The sequence below is a fragment of the Cygnus olor genome, chromosome 15, assembly GCF_009769625.2.
Source record: "Cygnus olor isolate bCygOlo1 chromosome 15, bCygOlo1.pri.v2, whole genome shotgun sequence".
Lineage (NCBI taxonomy): Eukaryota > Metazoa > Chordata > Aves > Anseriformes > Anatidae > Cygnus > Cygnus olor.
The window spans coordinates 7,463,769-7,489,002 of NC_049183.1; the positions used below are offsets into that span (position 1 = coordinate 7,463,769).

General features: G+C 39.4%; 1 protein-coding gene across 1 annotated transcript in view; it reads right to left on the minus strand.

The window, feature by feature from the left end:
* Nucleotides 1-4,004: 4,004 nt before the first annotated feature.
* The window catches only part of SHISA9 (shisa family member 9), a 184,908-nt gene continuing 163,678 nt past the window's right edge, over nucleotides 4,005-25,234 (minus strand). The window contains 2 exon segments of the mRNA XM_040575028.1: nucleotides 4,005-6,682; nucleotides 24,180-24,335. Of these exon segments, the coding sequence (XP_040430962.1) occupies nucleotides 6,312-6,682; nucleotides 24,180-24,335 (527 nt within the window). The 3' untranslated portion in view covers nucleotides 4,005-6,311.

Consider the following 25,234-nt stretch of genomic DNA (forward strand, 5'->3'; position numbering starts at 1 on the left):
AAATGGGGCCAACAACTGCATGCTGTAAAGATAAGAACGTGCTGCTGCTCGGGCGGCATTAGTGACTTCACTGACACACCTGCCGCTTGGTAAGACTCGTTTCCTTGACAAAATAATCCTGCCAATGACCACTCAAAAGCCTGGTGATTATTCCCATTTTTCAGTGCTGGTTAGTAGCTGAACCTCAGGCTGAGCAGCTGCACTGCCTGACGTATTCTCTTGACTAGAAATCATCACTGCTGATAGCCTGTTGTGCTTCCAGCCTTATTTATTGCTAGGGATGCACACAGCACTTGGTGGGCAAGTTCGGATGATGAACTCTGCCAGTGAAACATCAACCCCTATTAACAGGCAGTGATGCCTCATAATTTAAATGCAGGAGAAGCTGCTAAGCAAAGCAAGCTAGTGTTGACTTAATAGGCAAGATGCGGCTCTGTGTGTAACAGCAGAAAGCTGAAGCCCTGAATAGACCAAAAAAAAAATAATCCTCTACCTTTAGTAAGGAAAAAAAAAAGTAAAATTTTAACAGGTTTGGGATGCAAAATTGTCCTCAAGTAATCTGCAGAGAAAGAGAGACACAAATACCCTCTTCATGCACCAGTGAAGGTCCAGATCTGCCATAATATTGCCTCACGCACCTGGGTACAGGTACTGTCTCACTCTTTTCACTTATGTGAAGGAGAGCAGCAGTGACAGATTAGGATTCTAGAGTTGTCTCAGCCTCAACTAAGCAGGCATTCATTGCTTCTGCTTCCCAAAAAGGGAGCCTAAACTCTGAGGGTGGAAAATGAAGTGGAAATGAAGGAAGAATGTTGCTCTTGAAGTAATACCGTTATTTTGCCAGAAGAATGGGGATGGAGAGGACCTATCCAGGGAGCCCTGGACTATTCAGGCATTTTTTATTTGGCAGATAATGATGTTGAAAAAAACCTGAAAACTAGGGACCGATTTCCTTCCAGTGTTAAGAAGTGTAATTTGTTGGCACTGGTGATAAATATGTCCATCTCATATTTTGCTAACCCGGTAGAGCCAGCAGAGCTGAGTGAGGTGTGTCAAATTATTCTTGGTGCACGTTCTGCAGAAGCATTTACTATGTCCAGTCAGCTGCATTGGTCTGCCTGCAGCTTTTGCAGATATGCAGAATACAAACAGAATCCTAATTTGGCCCCAACTTTCATTAGTGCAGCTGGATGGGGAGGAAAGTCCTGGTTTAATGCTAACGTTCCAGATCAGGTTGGCGGGTAGGAGGACACAGCTTACTTGTAGACTGAGCAAATTCAAGTCTGGGAATTTCTAAAGCATAAAGTGTGAATTCCAACAATTGTTTTTTACAGCCGCTTTTCAAATTAGAGCTGTATGTTGGTGTTTACATCGAAAGTTTTCCCCTGGGATTTTAGCTGTAATAGCATTTGCTGGCTCTTTTCTTTTTCTTCCCATCTGTAGGCTGAGATTAATGTGCTATTATGTCACATTTTTCAAATGAATTGATTTAGTGTTTTAGCATAAAACATTGAAGTTTATCTTCCCTCATTAGTCACACTCATCTGCCATTACCCTCCTAAACATGGTCCTAGACAATGTATAGCAGGAGAGCCAGCTGGGCTGATTGTGCAGTTTGCTAGAGCAGCATGCGAGTGCTGCAAGAGGCGCGCTCGGAGAGTAATAATCCAAGGTCCAATGGTAAACTGATATTGCCCAGCCTCTTTCTTCATCTCTTCTTTGTGAGATGCAAGATATCCACTCTTTGACATTAAGCCTGTTCTTAACTGAAAACACTGCTTATTTATTGGGGAAACACTAAGCTTGATAAGCTTGAGTTTGAGTCCTAAGCCATCAGGTAAGACTTGCGTGCTCTTTTGTGGGCTACCCATAGTGGGAACTGCAGAGTATGACGTGAGAGATCGTCTTGTGCATCTCTTCTCTTCGTGTGGGTGGCAGCTGGATAGAGTGGTCAGAACCCAATAGGAATTTAATGCAAGTGTAAGTCACACCTTGTAAATTGGAACGGTGTCATGACTGGTCCTCCAGGTGACTTGTAGAATACTGCCATTATATGCTGCATTTTCTGCAAAACTACTGGTAAATCCATAATTTTTTCTATGATTAGTAAACCTCAGATTTTGTTCTCCCAAACCAGTCTTGTTTCTAGAGGATTAGTTACCAGGAATTTTCCGAGTAGTTCCTCATATTTAATATAGCCAACAGTGCTAATAATTAGTTTTACTCCGTTGGGACTTCATTATTGGACTAATAAAGGATTTATTTATTTTTACTTAGGATTTAAATGTATCCTGGAAGCTATTTCTTACTGACCATGTAATAGTATTTTAGAAACAATCCATAGAGCAAGTTGTATAACTTTACATGAACAGGGCTTTCATTCGTCGTTTGTGGCTGAAAGTAGCTTTCATACCCAAGCTAGCATGGCATCTGCACTATTAATAATATGCATTGTATTAACACTGATATAACTGAGAAAAGTTATCTGAAGTCATATGTAAACAATAGACTTAGTCATATGGCTTTCCCACCAAAAATTGTTATACAGTTGGTATAACAATTAATAGGTATAGGCTGCCCAAAGAAACTTACAACATGAATAGGATCAGCTTTAAATTTGCAACAGTAAGAACATGTCCTGGAAAATAGTAGAGAAAATGAGGTTTAATTATTAAATTAAATCAAATGGCCACAAATGAAGATGAAGAAGAGAAAAGGATGTGACACAAGTCTGTGGAGGGGAGCTAGGAGCAAACTTTCAGAGAGCAGATCCAGAGAAGATGCTTTTTGTTTTGTTCAGGAAGAGACTATTAATGGTTTAGTGGGAAGGGCACTTGAAATAATATGGTGCATAGGAGAGAAACTCAATGCAGCTGGGTGAGTATGACGAACAGAGGAAAGATGTAGATAGTTATATCTGAGAAAGAGCATGTTTGAAAATTCCAGAGGTCTGCAAGGAGAGAAGCTGAAAGGCAAATGAAAACAATCAGCATAGCAGAAGTTAATGTGTGCATCCCGCAACTTGCAGATGGGATGAGGTTGAGGTATGTAGTGATTTTGTGCCTTCCTAATTCTGAGTTATTTGGGGGTCTGGAGGGATGTTGATGGATGTGAGATAACACATGGGACCTGGGTAAGGACTAGCGCATGCTTCATGCCTTTTCTGGTGTTTTGATGTTAGGTTGGAAAGGCCGGAACTGGGCTTTTTTGGAGTTTGTTTGATACACTGATAAGAGTCATGGCTTCTTATGAATTGTAAATGAATTGTTTAAAGAATTTGCAGTAAACCATGCACCGAGCTGATTCTGAAGGTAGGTGGGTATCCTGATTCCTTGTTTCTTCAGAAATTCACCCAATATCACTGCAGCAAAGCAAAGAGAAGAAGCTACCAAAACACTCCTCTCTTCAGAGGATTCTGTTCACGGTCAGGTTTATGAGCCATTAGCAGTAATGAGAACCTATAAAGGACATTTCTGTTCCAGCTGGCTTGGTGAACAGATGTTGTGTACAGGTTTTTCTGTAGTGAAAGTATAAAAAATCTGAAGCAATGTACACCAGTGTTTCATCTGTGCTTGCTGGGTAGCTCCAGTCCCAGGAAGCAGTTGAAGCTTACTGCAAAACTCCCGTGCAGTCATGAGGAACAGGATCTGGACCTATGCATTCTTACCTTGTTTTTCTGTCCTCAAAACTGTAATTTAACTGATCAAGTGACACAAGCTGTGTCACATGGAACTTTGCAAGGCATGCATATCTGGTATGTATTGTTACGTTGCATATAACATACATTGCACATACGTAATATGCATGACGTGTCTGCTTTCCAAAGAACCTCCTGTTCACAAGACTACCAGCAGAATCAAGTCATCATATGTGCTGAGATGAACACTGCTGGCTTCAGTGAAAGGTTCCAGAAGCTCAGTTAATTCTCAAAAATTGACTCAATAATAAAAGGTTAGGAACAAGACAGCAAGTTGGATTCACATAGAATCAGTTTTTATTGCCAGGTAAGAAATTCATATTAATATAGTGAATACATATGTTTACAAATAAACATTCTTAAAAAACAAACAAACATTTTTATTGTAGGAAGTATTATTGGTATCATAAACTCTGTAGTTAACAAGTATTAACACAGCTTTACTTACAGAACATACAGTTACTAAAATATTTCCACATAAAATATGCTCAAGTTACACGAAACCTGTGTAAATTAGAGTGCAGCTGTAATGTGTATCTAAAGCATATGGATTAACAGCAACATTCCATAAAAGGTCAAATTAAGTCAGCCAGTTGTGAAGGCAATAAAAATTAAAGGAATAAAAGTCAGATAATGAAGAGTCTGGGTTGTGTGCAAAGTATTTGTCCCGTGGGCTTTGTCCACTTCTGATAGTCTTAAAACATATGATCATACAATTTAGCAGCACACTTATGGAGGGGTGCCAGTGCTCTCAGGATGTAAATCAATCTCGAGATAGCTTAAAAAAAATGATCTTTCCACTTAACCATATTTGAAATTCTTAGCCCTTGCATCCTTCAGACTAAGAAGAAACACTGCCAGTCAGTTGAGTACAGTAAGAAATGCCACTTCCAATTCTTGTTACAACATAACAGCTCTCACTCCTCCCTGCATACTCTTCCAAAACTAATCTCAAGAAGAATTGACAGCTGGTGAGAATTCAGCTGTAGTAAGATAGCTAGTTAGGATTCAGCCAAATGACTTGTTCTGGGGGAAGGGCAGGAATTTAAGTCAAAGACTGAGTGCGTTGCCTGCCGTCGGGCTGGTGCAGCACTGCCTGCCCATCCCAACTCTGTTTACCTCACTGTGGATGTGCGGAGGTGTTACAGGCCCAAGGCCACAAGGCTGCTACCAGGGCCCAATTCAAGAGTGGTTTTATTCATACAAACAAGGCATCCAGCTCATCAGAGCTGCAGCCAAAACCACAAGTCCAGTTGTTTGTTTAGTTTAAACCCAGACCTCTTTGACGTCTGAGGCTAGTCCAGTAGACTCTTTCATCAAATAGTCTGCCAAGAGGGAACGCCACCATAGAAAGCCAAACAATAGAGACAATATACCATATAACATTTAATTGAACTACAAAGAAGACCTACTATGGCTAAAAGCAAATACAAAATGAGAGACTAGAGGGAAAAAAGTTTAAGTTGGGAAAATGGAGAGGCTAACTCAATAGTCTTGACTGTGCAACCACTGCATGGAGATGTAGTTCAGTTCCCCTTCAGGACAAACAGAGAGGCCGAGCAGGACAGAACCCTTGTCATCCTTAGCAAAACATGAGGAAATAGCGTAAAGGAACAGAGGGGCCACTTTGAGAAACAAGACTGTCATTGAACAATAGTAATACAGTAAAGGCACCACCCACGCTTATTTTCAGTCTGAAGCAGTTGAAGATAGGCAAAACATTTAGGTGAAGTAAAAGTCCTGACAGTCTGCGAAGTGAGAATTGTCACCATCTGCCTGAAAACAGGAGGACTGAGAGGAATTTTTTGATGCCCTTATTCCTCCAGCAGCTTTCTGTGTCATATGATCTCTCTCTTCTTGTTTTGGAGGTTCCCAAAAATTTCAAATCAAACAAAGTAAACTGAAATAAAATCTTCTGATGTTTGTTATCATCCCCAGAACTCTCTACCAGCCATAAAGGTCCCACATGCTCTTAATCGTAACAGTCTTCTTGAATTCCAGGTGAAGAGAGTCTTTGTCCCGTATTGTATATATTTTTTTTTGCGCTTTCTATAGGATGGTATACAATAATAGATGTTAGGAGTTGTACCAAGATGCTTGCTCTTGGCTTTTCACAGGTCTAGTGATTGTTAATAGGTTTTATACAAAATTCCTCACTGAAATAATATATTACAGTGTATTGTTCTCTCTTTCTTCCTCTGTCTCAAGGCAGGAGCATAGAGTAAATGTTTAAGCAGACATAAAGTTTCTCTAGATTGTGCTACTTCTCATCATGGATTTTAGTTTCAAGTAAAAAAATTTAGTCACAAGGGTTTGTGTTCCATTGTGAAATACAAATGGAGTTTATAATTCAACCTTCAGTGTGTATTGCTGAATGGTATTAACCCACTCTTCGGTCTGCAGTTGGCTGGCTACCAAACGTGTCCAGGTGGAAGTTCCTTCCTTCCCTCCTTCTTTCCTTCCTTCCTTCTTTCCGCTCCCATGTTTTTGTTTTTTCATTTTTTATATTTAAATTTATTTTTTGCCTTTCAGTTGTGTTTGTGTTGTGTGTGTATTTGTGTGTGGTTTTTAAAGGATTTCTTTAAAATAAAAAAAAAAAAAAGGAAAGAAAAACTCAAACAGTTACTTCTGTCTTGCTGTTGGTTATGAAGTATGGCTGTGGGCCCAAATAATGCTGGCTCCGGGTTGTCAGTGGGTCGCTTAACGTTGGGTCGCCCATACCGTGCTTTCCCTTGTTCGCGTATGCTTGCCGTCTAAGAGACTGGTCGTTGGGATCCCAGGTCTTGTAGTGGGAATTGTAGCCTAATGGGTGTGTGTGGATCTTTGCCATTTTGGACTTCTGCCCATTCTGTTTGGTTAGGCCACTGTCGATTGTGTATGCTCTGTCGTCTTCTATACGCACTGGGTGGAGCGGCAGGCTCCCCTTGGCAGCCAGCTCTGCAAGGTGGCGGCGCTTGGCATAGAAGTCATCATTGACTTTGTCAGCTGTTTGGATTAAAAAGGGGGAGGGAACAAAAATTAGTTAGACACAAGAAACTGTTGGCAGTTTGTAATAGGTCATGCACAAGTCATCTGTGGAGCCGATACGATTACAGGTATGTCAGCAGAAGAAATCCATGCCACACCCTCCCCCTGATTTTCTCTCTGTAGTATATCTGTGGATGGTATTATGCTAGGCATTATGTGGATGTATATGCAGACAAAGACCTGCTGTCCTTTAGCAAAAGACTGTCTGTGGCCAAATCACTCGGGTTATGCTGATAATTATTACCATGGGGAGATGTCCCATGGATCTTACTTCACTTGCACTGCTTTAGCATGAAAGGCACTTTTAGAAGGTCTTCTATAATTCATTTTGGATAACCAAGGGATAAAGGCAGTTCTACCATTCTGCTGATCATACACTGCTCCTCTCACATAGCATAGGAAGTTTAGGAACTGTTCAGAATTATACAGGCTTTCTCTGAAATGCAGAGACGTCTTGGGATGCCCTGTTGCATCAGAGGACATCCTTTAAATGCAAGGGGTGGTTGGATGTTTAACCGAGCCAATTGTAAGGTCCAGCTGTGTGAAGAGGACCACCTTATGCAGAGTAATGCCTCAGGGCAAAATAAAGAATGGGATCACTTCTGAACGGTTGGAAGTTCACTTATGCTTTATGGGGCTGCTAATACTTTGGGCTGCTGAAGGTTAGGTATTTACACTGTGATTTTACAGACAATGAAAATCTTAAATTCCCGGTCCTGACATCATTTTCCGGGGCACTGCTGCTATGATATACAGCAACAGCCCAGCCAACAAATACAGCATTGCAGTTTTCAAATTAGGATTTTGCCCTCTGCAATTTCCTGGACAAGTGTATGCTTTTGCTCAACTTTGATTGTTGTCGTGGCTGACATTTATTTGGTCTTGCTTAAAAATATGAACCATACTCAGGAAGCTGAAGGCATTCTGCAGCAGCCCAGGAATTCATTTAAATTTTGAGACTGAGCATCAGGGGCTTAGGGGAAGCTTAACCGAATTTCATTTTTTAAGAGCTTACTTGTACATAAAGAGGCTTTATTTACCCCCTTCAAAAATCTAGATGTGGATTTCAGATAGGGCCAAGTATATAGATTAACTAACACAGTGGTACATCAGCCATCTGTGGTGTGCCTTGAGTATGTGACAGTGTCAGCTGGGATTTGACTTTTGCTGTGCCCCAGCTAGATCCATCTATTTTCCTTGAAGCTACAAAAGATAAGGCTTCTCTGCTGAAGTTTTGTAAATCTCTCTGTACAGCTCAGCACCACTTGCCTTTGGGACAAATAGGATTTTAATTCCCTGCACTGTTTTGTTTATTGTCCCTCTTTTTCTCTCTTCCCAGTATTGCTAGGAGGCTTTTGTGGCACTCTAAATTGTCTCCTTCTCTCTAGTTCTGGACTGGATCCTTATGCAAGGTAGTGAAATTTCCATGAGCACCACATTAATCTTCAAGATCAGGCTTCAGTTCTGCATCCCCCTTGTTTTGGCACCTCAAGGGGAAAGAATATTACCAACAGCACTTGCAGTTTATCATCTGATGATATTTTTCGTGTAATGACTGTATGACTGGGCTTTGATCTTAAATCTTTAATTTTGTCATTAAAGAGGTGTTTCCTCTTAGATGAACTGAAATTGCTTGTCTGCGCTGTATAATTATGCTTTGCATGCTTTACCCATCTCCATCTGTCTCTTTTTTAATTGGTGAGTGAATGCTTTTCTATAGGATACAGGTGTCTTCAGTTTTAAACAAATCACAGAAGATAGATAATGGCCCAGCCTAATTTCAGTACAGGATGGGCAATTGCAAAGAACCTTTGCTAATTCTGACTGTGGATTGTTTGGTTTCATTTGTTAAAATTCATCGAATGCCACACAGACACACACGCACGAAAGTTTTATATACAAACCGAATAAAACCAGGAAGGAAACGCAATCTATATTGCTAATTTCTCATGAATGTTTCTGCAACCAGAAAAATAGTTGCAAAAAATACATTGTGAATATACACGAGTATTTATTTGTGTAAATTTTTACATCAAAGACACTGCAAGTCAGCAGGTTAGGGGTGCAAGCTTCTGTATCCTTGTCAGTATATGAAAAGTCACACTAGCTTATATAATTTAAATTCAGCCTAGTTAATTATGTCCAACTCTTAATATAGATACATTTGTCTGCCTGTTTCATGTTTAAATTGGTTTAATTTGCATAGAAAAATTAAAAATTAATCTCATGTAATATAAGTGGAGAGTAAAATTTTACATTTGTACTTTTGATTTTAGTTAAGCTGCAGCAATTTGTCTGGCATAACCAAGGTCTTTGGTGATCAATTGCAAGGTAAATAACAATTTCTGCTTAGAGAAATAACGATGCAGTTAGATAATGATCTAAAACATTGCAGATAATTGCATTGCCCGTTTTTTGTGCCATTTTTATCTATTGCAAGGTTAAGTGAAAAAGTCCCCAACAAACTCAAGCTACTTCCTTAGTTTCTGTAAAAAAAACAAGCAAGGAAAAGAACAGCCTCACAAGGACTGTGCCTGCCAGTCAGCTGTGAGTTCACTTTTGCTCTTGTTTATGCCATGTTCTGTGTAAGATTTTCAACTCTTTGTTTCTTATGGAAGGCTGTACAGAAAGTGAAATGGTTCATTCTGTGAATGTGGTTGTATTAAAGTTGTTCTAACTAATTTAGTCCGTAGGTGCTTTCTAGGGCTCTCGTCTGGAAACTGAGATTGAGGGGAACAAACCAGGCTTTGGTCTGTAAATCCTCGCCAGGAAAGTAAAGCAGAAAGCTGGCAAACATAGGACATATGGCTGAGAGCATGCATTTATGGCAGTGATAGTATGGCAGAGCTGCTCTTTGTGCCTGTCCTGGTCAAATAACGCTTTCCAGGCTTTTGCCTGAGAATTTCTTATGTATGGCTGGGAGTTAAATGCTAGTAGCGAAAGCCAGCCCTTCTATCTCGCGTTTTAACCTCTTTAAAATTGGCTTCTTTCAGCATGCTTTTCACACCTACAGGTAGGCACATGTAGCAAAATTGGGTGTGTTGGGGGGAAATACCAGTGTAGAAAATACCATTGTGGCAAATAGGTGGCACAAAAGGAGCACTGCAAACACCAAATTGTTAATTGTTCAAAAGGGCTTTGGCAAGTCTTGAAGGAGTCCTCATTTTTGCATAAGGACTAGATTATAGGTTTTACAATACCATTGTGCTATGCCCCAGTGTAAGTAACCTGATGCTAATATAATATGGAAACATTCTTATAAGTTCTAATTTTCAAAGCAGAGAAAATTCGGAAGTGTAATATTGAGCATAGTTTTGTAACAAATATTTTATCAAGAAAAACGTTTATAGTATCCTGACACCAACTACTTTAAAAATCATCTGTGAATCTCAGGAAGTTCCTTTTTTTTTTTTTTTTCTCTCTTTTTTTTTTTCCTCTTAACCAGCTCCTATAAATATTTTGTGGATTTCAAACATGCAAAGAGATGTTTTGGAGTTACAGGATGGATTTGTTATGTGACCTTGAGTACATGACTCAACATTCCTCTGCCTTGGTTTCACCAGCTGTAAAATGAGTTGTTAACACATTGGAGGAGGTAGTTCAGTGCTATGAAGATTAATTGCTATTTGCAGAGTATACTGAGTTTTCAGACGAAAGGTGCTATAGGAATTTGTCTTGCATTGAGTGCTGTATGTAAATCAGTAAAATAGGATTTAAAGATATCACTGTCATGTTTGCAAAAGCAGCAAAGAATTAGAATTGCAAAACTGCCAAATGAACAATGGTAAAATAAGGGCTTTAATTCTGAATGTTATCCTTTGTGTTCCCTCCCTCCACTCTTAGCAGCTAATTATACAAATGATCTCAATTTCAATATTTTTGTAAGGTTTTTACTTCCTTAAGGTAATGCACCCACAAATTTAGTTACTGTTGTAGCTGCTCATCAAAAAAAAAAAAAAAAAAAAAAAGTTGAAATATGAAGGTTTTCCAGCCCAAAATGTGATTTAAAGCATGTGCCTGGGAGGGGGGAGAACTTAGGCTTTTGTTTCTGCTGTGCCTGAAAGGAATAACTAATAAAATATAGAAACAGCATAAAGATCAAAAGCAGGACTCCTCCCTTCCAACGGAGTGCCCTAACTGTTAAGCTGAAGAGATGCTTTCTCTTCCTTTGTCTTTCTAGACTAATAAATCTTGAATTTTCTTCTGCTTCATGGCACAAGTTCATCAGGAAGTGAATCTGGGTGGGGACTGTCCTAGCAGAAGCTGGACTGATCCTTGCTGGATAGGAAATGGAGATAGAAATCTCTCAGCTGTAATAGTTGGACAGCCAGGAGTCCATCATCTACATGGTGGACCCCACCGTGCCTCACTCTGGTCTGAATGAAACAATGTCTTAAAGGAAGTGACTACAGCTGTGTGTTTTATCATCATCATCTTGACTGTGCTAGTAGCAGAGTTCATTTTCTCAGGTTGGGACCCTTCAGATGCAGACCTCTGCCTTATTCCTAGCTTTCCATTTTGGTTTTGAAAGTAGACGGCTGCCGAGCTGCTTGGGATGGGGAAGTCTTGGAAAGGCCTGGAAAAATTACACACGTGCATTAGCAGTGTGTGATGCTTTCTCTTTCTTGTAAAATATTGCACTTGCAAGCATTTCTCTGTGGCTACTAAAGCTAAATAAGGAGATCTTAGGTAATTCTGAAGCAGTTTCTCGCTTTTTTTTTTTTTAAACTCTTTTCCTCATTGACGATAGTGTCATCTTTGTTGGTCCTTAAAATGGCTCTAAATCCTTGGACTTTTTATGTCGAGGTGTAGAATCCTGAAAGACAATCAAGTCCTATGGCTTTTCTGAAAGTAGGCACCTAGGAGTGGGGAGAAAGCTCTGGAGTAAGAGAAGAGAATCTGCAAAGGAATGAGCCCTGGGAGAAGCTCTAAAGAAAAGAAAAGAAAAAAAGCTTCAGTGACCTCAGTGAAAGCTTGGAGTCAGCCAGAAAATACAAATGTAGGGAACTCTATTTTCTCAGTACAGGTTTCACAGAATTGTTTGTTATCTGACCATATTTTAAGAACTACTTTGTGAAACACAGAGCTTTACTCCTGCCACAAAGAGACTGTATTTCAAATCTATGGCTAGAGGTAAAGCAAGCAAGAAGATGAGAAGAGCTAAAGGATGGGACAGCAATAAAATGACTACAGTTTCATAGCAGTTAACAGCTAAAATACATTACCTGCCTATTTGTAGATGGTTTCTGTGGAACAGTACAGCTCTGTGTATGTAATATTTAACAGCTCATAACAAGGCTTTGCTTCTACAGCCATGACTTTGCTTAGTCTTCAGTGTAGTGACCCGGAGCTATTGGAACCTTACATTTCTCTCTCTAAGCACTGAAACTGAAAGCTGAAGGAGAGACGAAAGGGTAGTGAATCCTGAAAGACAACATGAGAATTTTGCCCAGGGAAATACTAGCGTGCTGCCTTTGGTGGTGCTGTTGTTGATCCTGTCTGAATGTGTGATTGCTTCTTCATTTGCTTTTCTAAGCTGTCATCTCAAACAATATGTTCAAAGGCTTCCAAGCTATGAGCCAACTCTGTGTGAGAGTTTTAGCAGAAGTTCATGTCAAAATCAAAGAAGTATCATTTCTGTGCTAGCATCAGTGTGTTTCTTGGGTGAGGGAAGAGACGAACATGAATCGAGTTCAAATGAGCTGTCCCTGGATATGAGTTTGATCCAGTATATTCACTGAAAAGTGTGTTCCATCAAGTGAAACAACTAATGGCCTGCCCTCTTGAATGAGGGGGTTCAGCTGACATAATACAGCATCGAGGAATTTGCTTTGCCAGACCTGAAGTCTGTTGGAAAACAGAAGGCAGCTAGATGTTGCAGGTAGACATAATCATGTTCATACCGTGCCAGCTGTGGGTAGGATAATCTGTTAGATCTGTGTGTTTTAGCATGGCCAAGAGGAAGGAGCGGGGCTACATAATGCTTGGTCCCAAGCTGCTCTCTTCTCGTGGGCACTGAGTGGCTGTGTTCAAGGTGGAGCAGTTGGAAACCTCGCTGAACTCTAAGAAAGGGCAAAGGCCTTTAAATTTAAATGATTTAAAATCATTTTTGCATCTCCCCCTCTCCATTCTTGTGTGGAGCTCTGAGAACACAGAATTCAGCCTGTAGACAGCAGTGCATTGATTTCTGTCCTAAATATTTGCCTTTCTTCCCCCCAAAAAATCTAATACCAGTTTGGCCTTATTTAAGAAGTCCTGAAAAGGAAGATAGTATTTTTTATCTGTGGATTCTGTCTCATGATTTTTAGTCCCTGCCATTAGTAGGGGTAAGGAAAAATACATAATGCTTGGAGCCACCATTAAATTAATTCTAATTTTGGTAGAATCTACTTTTTGTGGCTCTGTATTATTCCTCTCTTAGCCCTCTTTGCCACTTTATCTATTTACTTGTTACTCACAGAGATCTGGAGAGAGGCCAAGCATGAAAAGGCATCTTATATCAACCTTTTCTTCTGCAGATATTGTTTGAAAGGAGCTTGTCCACCTCCAGACACAGGGCTGCATTTTGTTTTCCCAGTGAAATAAAATTCTACTTTCATGACATGAGACATGATGAAACATAAATATGTAGGCCCAAACATTTCTTCTCTTCTATCAGTTACTTTTATGACAGTTTCTGAAAGGCTGAAGAGGCCAGAATATTTCTGGGTTTTGAAATGCATTAGGAATGGTTTAGAATGGGAATGTAATTAGACTTGGTAAGTAGAGCCTCCAGTCTCAGCAATGTTCTCTTTATCCACTACAGGCAGCGAAGGCTGCTGCTTGGCTGGGGATGCTGAGACAGAATTCAATTAACTCCTTAGGCACCTGGCATCCTGTGTGGTACCTTGTGCTCAGGGTTACCACTCCCTGCAACATAAAATAGCCACATCTGCATGAGCACAAGCCCCTCTCTTCTTGACAGTGTGCCAAAAAGCACAGCACTGTGCAGTCTGTTTTTTTCGTTTTCTTTTTACAAATATTTATTTGCTGTGTAAGATTAAGCAGGTTTCTCTCTGGCCACGTAAAACAGCTTTGCCAGCTGGACTTTGTATATTTGACTACATCAATTTACATAGTATTAAATTGCAGTATTTATAATTCAGTTTTGCAAAGTGCTGCAATGAGATCAAAATATTCCAGGTACTCGCACACACATTGTACCTAATGCAGAAACCTACGAAATGCAGAATACTTGGGTCTAACCAGTGAAAGAAAAACAGAGCATTTCTCATTTACCAGAATCAATAGATCCTGTCAACCTGGAAACAAATGGTGGCTACATCATGTTAAATTTATGCTAAAATTGTAAATGTTTTCAGGAGACCAGAAATCTGTTGCACGCAGATAGACAAAGATCACACTACACATATCCTCGAGCGATTTAGCATTTGAAATTCAAGCATCAATATGTTAAGTTGCTGGTTCAGTATCATACAGTGAATGATAGACTTGAGAAGGAAGTAAGATTGCCAGTTCTATGCTTGAGCCAATGGATGAAATTGTAAAAGAAGTCTAATAGAATTATGTATTTAAATCTCTGAGCTTTCTTTGAAAATGCGAGCCAGTGGCTGTCCTGTAACTGTAAATCTGTTTTTTTCATTTTTTTTTTTTCCTAGAGGCCACTAAGCTCATGTCCTTTCATGGCATCTACAATGACAAATAAATATGAAAAGTTCTACTGTGAAGTATTTATTTCATTTTTATCTCAGGCATATTTGTCAGTCTGCGTTTTACTGGAAACCTTATATATGGTAAGAAAACTTGCCTTTTGAAATAGGAACTATCTAAAGAGTCATGCTGTCATGCTTAACTTCTGAATAAAGCATGACTGCAGCATAACCTGATTAGAGGAGAGGAGGGGTTGGGTTGCTTTCTAAAAATGCTGTCCAAAGCCAAAGATGTTAAGACTGAGGAGATTTGTTTAAAAGGCTTCTGCCACTTCTTCTTCAATCATCTTGCTTGGTTTTTTACTGGTTAAGTTTTAATGCTTCAGAAGCAAATCAATTAGGACAAATGTGATGGTGTCAAACGTTTGCAGCAATGCCTTTATACAGCAACAATAATACAAAATTGTTTGTAACCCTTTTGATCAGCGAGGATCTGCAGTTTGTTTAAGGGCAAGGCATCCTAACTATTCCAGGAGCACTGCTTTATTGTCTGTTTGCAGAAAAACTGTGCAGTCATGCAATAACAGGCTGTGCTATTGCAGTCAGAGTTACTCAGGCAGTTCACACCCAGCCTTGCTCCTGGGAGCAGACCACAAAGCACGTGGGCATTCCTGGAGACTGTAGGCTGAGTATTACGGGGGTCACGTTGGAAAAAAATCCAGTGCTCTGTGCTGTGATTCAGTGTCTAAGAATGCATGCTTGTTTTTCCTTAAGGTATCAATTTATCATTATTTAGATTATTATTATTTAGCTGCTATATTCCTGACCACATTTATTTATAATAGCTGTTCTTAGCGTGCATCTTTTTTTTTTTTTTTCCACATTGCTGTGGGAATTCTTCAATGTACTAAATTTAATTTTTGTTTCTTCTAGTGTACTGTTAGTTATAACTCTTTAACATGTGTCTGAATCAGCTACAGATATTCCTAGTTAAAATGTTGTAGAAAGCTGCATGAAGACCCAGAAGACCCAGGTCTCTGAACACTCAGTTCATATGTGGGTTTGGTGCTGAAATAAATCTGCATTTTTCTGTCTTTCAGCTGACATCGTACCAGATTTACAACGCTATTTGTGCATGCAGGGTGAGGCCTGCAGGCTTTCAGAATTGTACTAGTTAAATGAAAAAAAAAAAAAAGTCCCAGTAATGTAATAACTTTTTCAGGAGTTATTTTATCTTGCTCTGTTTTTTAACTGCTATAATTTTAAAGAGTTTTCAACTATCATTCAGTATTTAAGTCAATTAAAAAAAAAAAACTGTAGCGTAAGTTGTTTCTAATATAAAAAGTTATCTTTTTTTATTCTTTCTGCCGGAAGGAATTCTTTTCAAGTGTGGGTTATTAAGCAATAGCAGAAAACTAGGGAGTAATTCCGTATCATACAGTCAGTTCTGTTTTTCCTCCTCCGTTTCTTTTCTTCCTCCCATTAGACTGTGTTTATTCTGAAAGTCTTGTGCATAATTGTCTGTGGTTTCCAAAACCTTTTGTCAAAGCAGAGATGTGTGTCAAACTGAAAAGAAATAGGGTTCACTGGCAATTTCCAAAATTGCACTTTCAGGAGAAGATCAGTTTCATAAACTTCTCACACAGATCGGGCAAACCCAAAGGCAAAGTGCAACTAAAGCCTGGTCTGAGCAGAACCCTTGAGTCGCCTTCAAATAAAGCAAAAACATTCATGACTGACAGTCAGTCAAGAAAGATGCAGTAATGAAGCTCTCTTCACTGAATATTTAATAGTGTGCATACACACAAGGCTGCTGCCATAGCAGTGTTCAGCTCCCACCTGGACCTTCTTTGCCAGGAATTGCAATCATAATTTCACTTGTGTAAATGAGACCCAGCAGCGCTGAGCTGCAGATCTGCCTTCCCCACTGTGGGAGGTCCCTTGCAAAGGAAGGTGAACTTTCCCCAGGAGCACCTTACATCGTCTAAATAGCTCTGCAAGCTTTCCCACTACCAAAATTACCAATTGCATTTAATATTGTCATTAGCATGTGATATTTATTGATGCTGTAGTAGCATAGCTAATGTATCAGAGACATTATTTTTGTTTTCAGCTTCTCTTTTCCTCCTCATCCTTCTTCAAATAAGGTGGCAAGGGAAGGACCTGTGGAAAAATGAACTGTGCACATTACAAATCATGTTATTGCTCTTCCTCCTCTTATGCCTCCAGCCCTTTGTTATTATAGTGTGAACATGTAGGAGTAAAGCAATGATCTCTGTGGCTTTTATCTGTGTGATTTCTTTCTTAAACACATTTACTGCCTTGGAACATCCTATGCAGAACGAAAATAGCAGGCAGATAACTGCTGCTATTTATATTATATTTTTAATAAGAGTTTCATTCCTATCAGCTATCTTACTAGTTTTCATTGGTATTCATGGGTAATGCTGAAGAACTTCCCACTACTGCTGTTGACATATATCCCTGTACAAAGCAGAAGAGTGTTCAGGCTTCTCTGGTTTGAGTTCTTGAATTTGGTTGCAATAAAAAAAAATAAGTTATTATGTACTTAAACTTAGCTTGTAACTGAGTAATCCTCATAACTACTTAAAATTACCAAGCCAAACCCATATGAATGTTCACATCACAAACGTGAAGGTAGCAATCAAAATTTTATGAAGATTATAGCCAGATTTATATTTGAATATTGTTAGTATGAAAGACTATTCAGTGAATAAAAGTGGTCCTCGAAAGCCTCTAGGTAGACAAACTTTTAATTTAATTCAAGAAAATTCTCTTTGAGATTTATTTTCCCAGAATTCATCCAAAGTTGACTCTTTAAAATCGTTTAGATCTAAATTCTATGTGCTGAGCTTAGAACACTGTCTGCATACTGCAAGTACTTAAAAATAATGATGAACTTGGGACAGATGTTCGCAATCTGTTGTTTTTGGTTTTTTTTAATATCTGTGGGTGGATTTGGATCACCTGTAAAATTAGAAGTTTTGATCTTGTGTCACCTCTGAGAATCAATCGCTTGATATCCCAATTTGAGCAACTGTTCCAAATTCTTATTGCAAAAGTATTGTCTTAAATGACGTGAGCTTTGCACAGCTAATGGTATGGGACAAAAAAAAATGAGTGGATTATGTTGAGAGCAACCAGTACAATCAGTGTGTAGACTACACAATTGGAAGTGCAAAAGTCACACTTCAGATTAAATCTAGACTTGAGCTGGCATCCCGCAATATTGCTGTTTATCTGCAAGTGTTCACAATTGTTTTCGCTTTCTTTATGATCAACCTCTATTCTTAAATAATCAGTGTAAATTAGTTTGCATTGTGAATGACAATGTTTATGCGTAGATATATGTTTATACTGCAAAGTAAAACAGTTACTGGGAAGAATGTTTAAGGAGAGTTGCACTTGAAATTGCTTAACATTGATAGACTTTGTCTTTGCTTGAGCTGAGCTCTGCTGTTTATTGCTTCTCTTCTATTTAGTGGTGTAGCCTAAGTGTAAGGTTTCACTTCACTCATGCCCTCATATCACTTAATGTGTAAAAAATCTCGTGCATAATTTATTAATATTTGATGGAAATAGATCTGAATAAGCCATGCTTGATTTAAGTTTTATTAGTTTCCTTCCTGTGGCCATTGCTGATCTCAATAAATGGAAATAAAGCTGGTCCTTCTTAGGTTGTTGCCTCTGAAGACTGCAGTCTTCAAAGAAAACAATCAGGGAAATATCAAACAGGGAAATGTTTTGATCAAGAATCACCAAGTATGTTTTAATGTTTGGTTGTTTTTGTTTTTTTGCTGTTTGTTTTTTAACCCATGACAGTGTGTGCGTGGATATCTGAAGCCAATTTGGTAAATAAGAGAAAAAAATTGGAAGATCTAGTGGAAGCAAGAAAAGGTCTTGAAAGCCTGCGCACAGTGGGCAGGGTGTGAAGTTTGGGGGGGTCTCAGCAGAAGCCCCAGGTGGAACAAGTGACCCTAGCACTTCATCTAGCTGGAAGATGGGAAGGGTGAAGGAACAGTGCTGGTGAGGCTTACTACTGGGAACTGTTTTGCTTTCCTCCTGTCCCTGGAGGAGAAGCAAGGATTAAAGCAGGAAAGACTTCCTTAACAAAAGAACACCAAAAAACCTTCACGTTTTCTCGTTGCATTGGTTAAGTAAATAATAATAGTGAATATATATCAAGCTTTTATGTCATACTTCCTTGAGACAGATCCATAGCTCCAGTGCAGAATCAGGCAGATTGCCTAGTGTAGCATTCTGTGTGATGCTGAACATACCTTTGGATACATGAAATCATTAACTGAATCCCTATCTACATATGACAAATGCTGCATTAATCTGTACTTCCCTGTCTGTTTTGTGGTGTTAAATCCAGAGAGCTGCTCCTGCATCTCAGATTTTTTAAGCCATTTTTGTGCATTAGTAGTAGCTGAAGATTTCTTTACTCTTCCAAATGAAAATGCAATTGTGTTTTAAGCCTTCCAAAGAAACATGAGTATTTACCTCTCAGTGTAACAGTGTTTGGTATAGGAAAGTAAAGTAACACCAGGGTATTGTGTCCAAGTACTCTGTAACTCTGCTTTTTCTAAAAGTCACCTGTATCAGCTCCTGTTAATGTATGTGCAAGCCTTTTTACCTCTTGTATGTTTTCATTTTTCCAATTACAGTATTTCTTTCCAGCCCTCCCTGTCTTTGTACAGAGGTCCCTGAAGCAGAGCACGGGGCTATAGGGAACAGCACAGAATCTCTTCCCCTGGTGAGATGGGTATCAGCTTGTTGGGGGCAGCAGGGAAGTCACTTCTAGTCTCAAAAGACATCTTGTATCAGCAGAGACTTACAATCGTTGTGTTAGAAATTGAAGGTCAGAAGGTTAAGAGAAGGCATCACCAAATTTCACACTGGGCAGGATGGTTCAAAGATAACACCTTACAGTTATCCTTATAGTGATCTCCTTTGGATCCTGGTGTGTGTAGATGTAAAGAACAAACAAACCGGTCAGTTCTCACCTTCTTCACCTTTTTAAGGGAGGTTTGTGCATTGGCATGCTTGTAGCCACAATGTTATCTACGTGGTAACAGTGACCTAAACAGGAGCTGCTTGTTCTTTGTGTGCTATACTTGCAGAATCTCACCTCAGAGTTTTTCAGCTGCAAGCAGAGCCGGAGCACTGTCTGATGTTTTCCTTTCCAATCACAGAACTACGAAGCTTCAAAAAATGCTGGGAGCTGTAGGCTTCGAGATGTGACAGGGAGTCTGCTCTTAATTATATTCTCCTTCTAGTTTCACTATATCCAATCAATTACATCTGATTTCATCCTATACTACAACTCCCAGTATCACTGAAGGCCTTCTCAGTCTCAGTTTCAGGGAGGAATTCTGTCCATTGTGCTTTCTGCAGCAAAAATATGAGCTGGCTTGGTTATTTCTTGTAAAGTCGTGCCCAGGCAGTTCCTCAAAGGTTTGTGTGTGCATGTGTGGGTAAGAGAGGGGAAGGAGAAAGTTCATGAAAGAAATATAAAGTCATGTTAAATTACAGAAATGCTTATTTTCTCATTTTTTATGTGCACCTCTCTAGCAGCCAAATGGTCTTTTCTCCCAGTCATGTGGGTCTTAAAAGAGTTGGGTTTGGGGTATTTTTTTAATTTTTGCAGGAAGTTGTAAGAAAGAAAGTTGGTCACTCTGCACTACCTGAAACTCAGGAAAGAAAATTAACTGTTTCTGAGCCTGGCTTGCAGACTAATGTGAGTGAAAGAATAAATGTAACTAATACCACAGGATATTGAGGCCAATTTGAGCTCTAGGAAGCTCTTATTAAGCTACAGGATGGATTCCAACTCTTACAGCTTAGCAGAGCAGAATTCAAAGTTGGACTGTTCATGCTTCCTGAATGAATGTACAAATGAGATCTATCAAAAAATTGTGATGAGCTACCTTTGTATGTCCTGGGACTTGAATTTCACAAGATCTCCATCCACTTGTAGCAGCATTAGGCTTGTCAGGATTGCTTAAGTGAGCAATAACCATTTAAGCATAGAGTAAAAACTTGGCTGATGAACTGGAAATAACAATAATTTATGCAGAAAAACCACTTTCGGCACTTTTAACATAAATAATCAAATACTGCGAAAGCACCAAGGGAAACCAAGATGATGTCATCTCAGGTGACCAAAAAACTGAAATATCCAAACACTGAGTGTTTTATTGCCACACAGCATTCAGTGACCACTTCTGGTAGAACTAGTCTTAAGTAAGAGCTTGTATCTGAGCTGTCCCTCACATACAGTCTCTGACATTTCTTTCTGGGAGAAATTTAGTCCTGTTAAAAAAATAAATGAATAAAATCTCTGGCTGAAAAATGGACAAAAAATGGATTTACAGAGTGCAACAATCAGTCAGGTAATCTAGAGACGCAAGGAGGTAGGTCGCCGCTCCATTCTTTCAGGAAATGCATGTAGCTCTGTCTCATTTCCAAAGGTCCCTCCACCTTCTGCTGATTATTCCCTGCTGGTGTATGTGTCCAGGTAGAAGGGGAGTACAATTCTGCTGCAGTGAGGAAAACGGCAAATAAATCTCAACTCACCATTACCTTGTTGTGCTTGAAGCACTCATCCGAGAGTATAAAATGGGCACAGAATGTCCTCATGTTACTTGGAGATGTAAATGCCACCAGACAGTAAGAGGAAAAGGTGAATTTGGTCAGCGGCTGCTGGTCAGTACTTCAGGAGTTCTGGAGGCTGCCACAGCTAAAGAAATTCCTAACAGGAAATGAGGAAAATATCCTCTTCTCCTAAAGAGTGTAGGGGTTTGGCTGCACAGTTTGAACTGGGTCACATAAAAATATTTTAGTTTTTGAATAAAATACATCCACATTGACTTTTTCAACTCTCTTCTCCCCCGTTGTGCTGAATCAGCTGCTCTGCACTGCACCCGGTGCATTGCATACATGAACAAACATCCCCACTTCAAGTTGCACTCTGCTAAGCTATAACATTTGGGGTCTGGGATGTAGATTTAAATAGTTTCCAAGGGATCAGCTTGGCCTCACTGGCAAGGTGTTGGTAATTCTCCATCAGTAACATGATGCAAGGTAATAGCAATGTCATTATTGTACTTGTTTTCAGAACCATTCAATACTGATGTTAATGCAGATCCCAAGCAGGACCCAGAACCGAGGTTGCTGTGACTTGTTACTTCTCCAGGAAGTGAATTTTCACAGCAGCCAGTCACTGAGAGATGAGTGGCTCACTTCTAAAATTAGACAGCCAAATTTTTAGGACATCTGTAGTTCAGAAGAAAGCAGCTGTGTGGAAATTAATTTAATACCGCCTCTGGTAAAGCATCACTTTTTCAGTTATCTAAACTTCTTACCACTTATGGCCACATCATGATGGGTGGTATTAATACACTACAACTCCAGTCGCTAGAAACCAATAGGAATGCTTCCTCCTCCACCCACCCCCATTAAAAAAGGCAGTTAAGAACACCAGACTGTATCCAAACAATGGGATCGGGTAGAGTGAGAGGCATTAAATGAATATGGTTTGCCTCAAATGCATGGAGAGATACAGAATGCATCCCTTATTAGATTTCTGTTGTGGCAAATGAATCCACCCTCAAACCACTATCTGTGTATGTAAAGGGAGATGGGCTACACAGGGTCATTAGTCTGCTATGTGGTTCAGTAAATCTGCCGCTGAATGTTATTGCATGAAAAATGTCATGGCCCTGTGACGTGAATACCTGGCTGGGGTGAACTCAGTCTGTGTCTATTTATTGAAAAGTTGTTGTCAGGTTAAATTCATATCGTTGAGTCTGATGTGGGCCAGTTACTGTTTCCTCTCAGAGCTCTCGTAAAGCCAGTATCAACTCTGCAAGGTACGCCAGCTTGATGTCTGCACAGTCACAAACCCAAGCGTGGCTGGGATCTTGGAAAAAGTGCTTTGTGATCTCGGGATGTACCTAAAAGGTGAATCTGAGAGGAGTCCTGGCCTTGAGAGTATGAAAGTGATGAAAAACTGAGTGTGTTAACTGGCTCCACATGGCCAGACAAAAGCTGTAAATGCACATTTGAAAATGTCCAGTGTTTTCTGTTGAAAAGTATGGATAACATTGCAGTGATTTTGTCCATTTCCTGTGAAAATTTACCTGAATCTACAACTTGGCTAATGTGTTCTGAGACAGGTAGGTCTGCAGGAAGGAAAATGAGATAGGGGATAGGAATGGTATGGGAAAAGCATAGGGAGATGGTGAAGTCCTCCTGGAAGAAAATGTCCCTGAAAGTTATGTTTAATTTAGATGAAGATTCTGAGAGGCATTACATGACTTCTGGAGCTGCAGTGCACAATCTTTTGAGCTTGATTTAGCAGTATGGTTATATTCTAGCTGCTTTGAAAACTTGTACTCAGACACCCAAGAATTATCCAAGTTCTAATTTAATAATTTTAAAAAACAAGTACATTCAGTGACTCTTGGGCAGATAAGAGCAGTTTCTTTTGAGTGTTTAAGCTCTCATTTTATTATGCTTAAGCACCTTTTAGCTTTGGTGATTGGCTTGACCTAAACTGACATCTAAAAAAGAAAGCTGGTATTAGTGCCTAATTTGTGATAATCACTACATCATTGCACAGTATCACCTTTTGAAGAACGAATATAAAGCTACCTTGCCTGTATTCAAAATCAAGCAGAAAGATACGTCTTTTATAAAAAATATTAAAAATACTACTTGTCAGAAAACAAAAAGGCAAGCTAAAGCAACACTAAACTACTCAAGATGGGACTTTGATGGGCATTTTGTTAGAGGTCTGGTGTCCTGAAGTTTGGAGAATGGAGTGTCAGTTTGTGATTAAAAATCTGAAATTGTGAAGTCAGAATCCTCTCAGCTGTTCTGCTGTTTTTCTGAGCCAAATAGCTCTGTCTGGAAATAGGCAGCATGATGCTGCTCTAAATTCATGGGGAAATGATTTTAACGTACGTATGCGTAGGCTGAGCAAGGGTTAGTGAACAGCTGTTTATGAATAGACCTCCCTCCAGAAGTTATTCATTTAGTGTTGTCCAGCAGGGGCCTGAAATGTAAGGTAAGAAAGGCTTTCTGGTGTCCCACGATGTGCAGCAGGTATTTGCAGCTCCTGAAAAGCACTAGGAACTTCTGCTTCCAATGTGAAAGTTACACTGCTATGTTTAGCCACCATTGTCCTCTTTCCTCCCCACAACTGTTTCTTTGAGGATGTTCCCCCATTTTCTTAAAATAATCGTGTATGACATTAATCAATAGCAGCTACCACCAGGATCTTTATTGGGAGCTTTGTGATGCACCAGTTGTTGGAAATTGTAAGGCCTCGGAATATTCCTTTGGTGACCTACTAATGCACATCCTGCAGGAAATGTGAGAGTGGTTACTTCTGAAGCGAGCAAGTATCTTCCCTTCTCAGAAGTATTTGGCACGTGTCTTAAATATATGCTTTGAATTTGCAATATACCTGATGGTTTTCTCTCTCATTTGTGCAGATAGAGATGGAAAGCACATACTGAAGTGCATATGTAGGCATATTCAGGGCATGAAGAACTAGGGCTGAACACAGTGTATACAACATAGGTGAAACTGTAGTTTCCATTAAATTTTTTATACATTTCCATCTAAAATAATATGAAAATAGACAAATTCTGTAATGAAGCAATCTAGAAGAGCAAGAGTTTGTTTTAACTTTGAAGCAGAACGTCAGCTGACAACAGCAAATGGAACATGCTGATCTGAAGGAGAAGTCGTGCATCGTGTTGCTTACTTACCGACTGCCTTCAGAGAGGTGTACTTGTTAAGCTCTTTGCCTGGGGGCTGTTGCTCATATGGGTTTGTGATCTGTCCCAGGCTGGGATACGAATGTTGATGTGCCATCTGAGGAAGGAGGGGAGATGTTGGCAAGACGTTATTCATCTGTGGTGGATCTGTATTAAAGGAAATCGACAAATATTAAAAAAAAAGATAAATCAGTCTTAGGATTCTAACATCATTATGCTGTACAGATTAGACAGGACATGTCATGAGATTTAATGTAACAAAGCACTATTTACTATGAAGTGTGAGTTAGAGTACAGCAAACCCGTAGTTCAAACAGTTATAGCATGATTAAATGCTGATGAATGATTGTAGCAGCATGTGCTAACTTTTGTAGAAAGAAGATTTTTGAACTAAAAAGTAGACTTTCAAAACAATTGACCTCTGAGATAAGACTGAATTTGTTGCAGTGTCAAGATAGAAATCAAAGCATAAAGTTTATCCAAGGTAGCTTGAATACAGGGCAATAGCATCACTCTGTGCAGTTCAATAGCCAAGCTCCAGCAGGCTGCTGTGTATGCACAGTTATACTGCTTTTAGTACCAAAACAAGCTTGGTTATTTGCACAGTGTTATGTCGTGTGCTGTAGACATGTCCCACAGTGCACAATGTGCAGTTTTGGCTCATGACTACCATTAGGTAATTTCTTCAAAGCTCACGCTTTGCCCTTATGTTTTCTCCTTTTCCCTGGCAGCAGGTATCATAGTTTTATACCAAGATATCTTTTTCTGTAGCCAACATACCTAAAAACAGAAGCTAATTACTAGTAACATACCGTTTTATACCAGCACTCACCCCATATTAGTTGCTTTATAGTAGAGAACACAGCTTGGATACTTTTTCTTTCTAAGATACACCATAATTTATTAGTTTTGGTAGTGTTTGATTCCAGCTTCTGAAAAGTTTGATCAGAATTGTATGCTGCACTTAATTTGCAAACCTACATTTCAACAGATTTCAACGTGGTCAGCATATCTTTTTTTGATTAGTCTTTCTCCAGTGTGGGTAT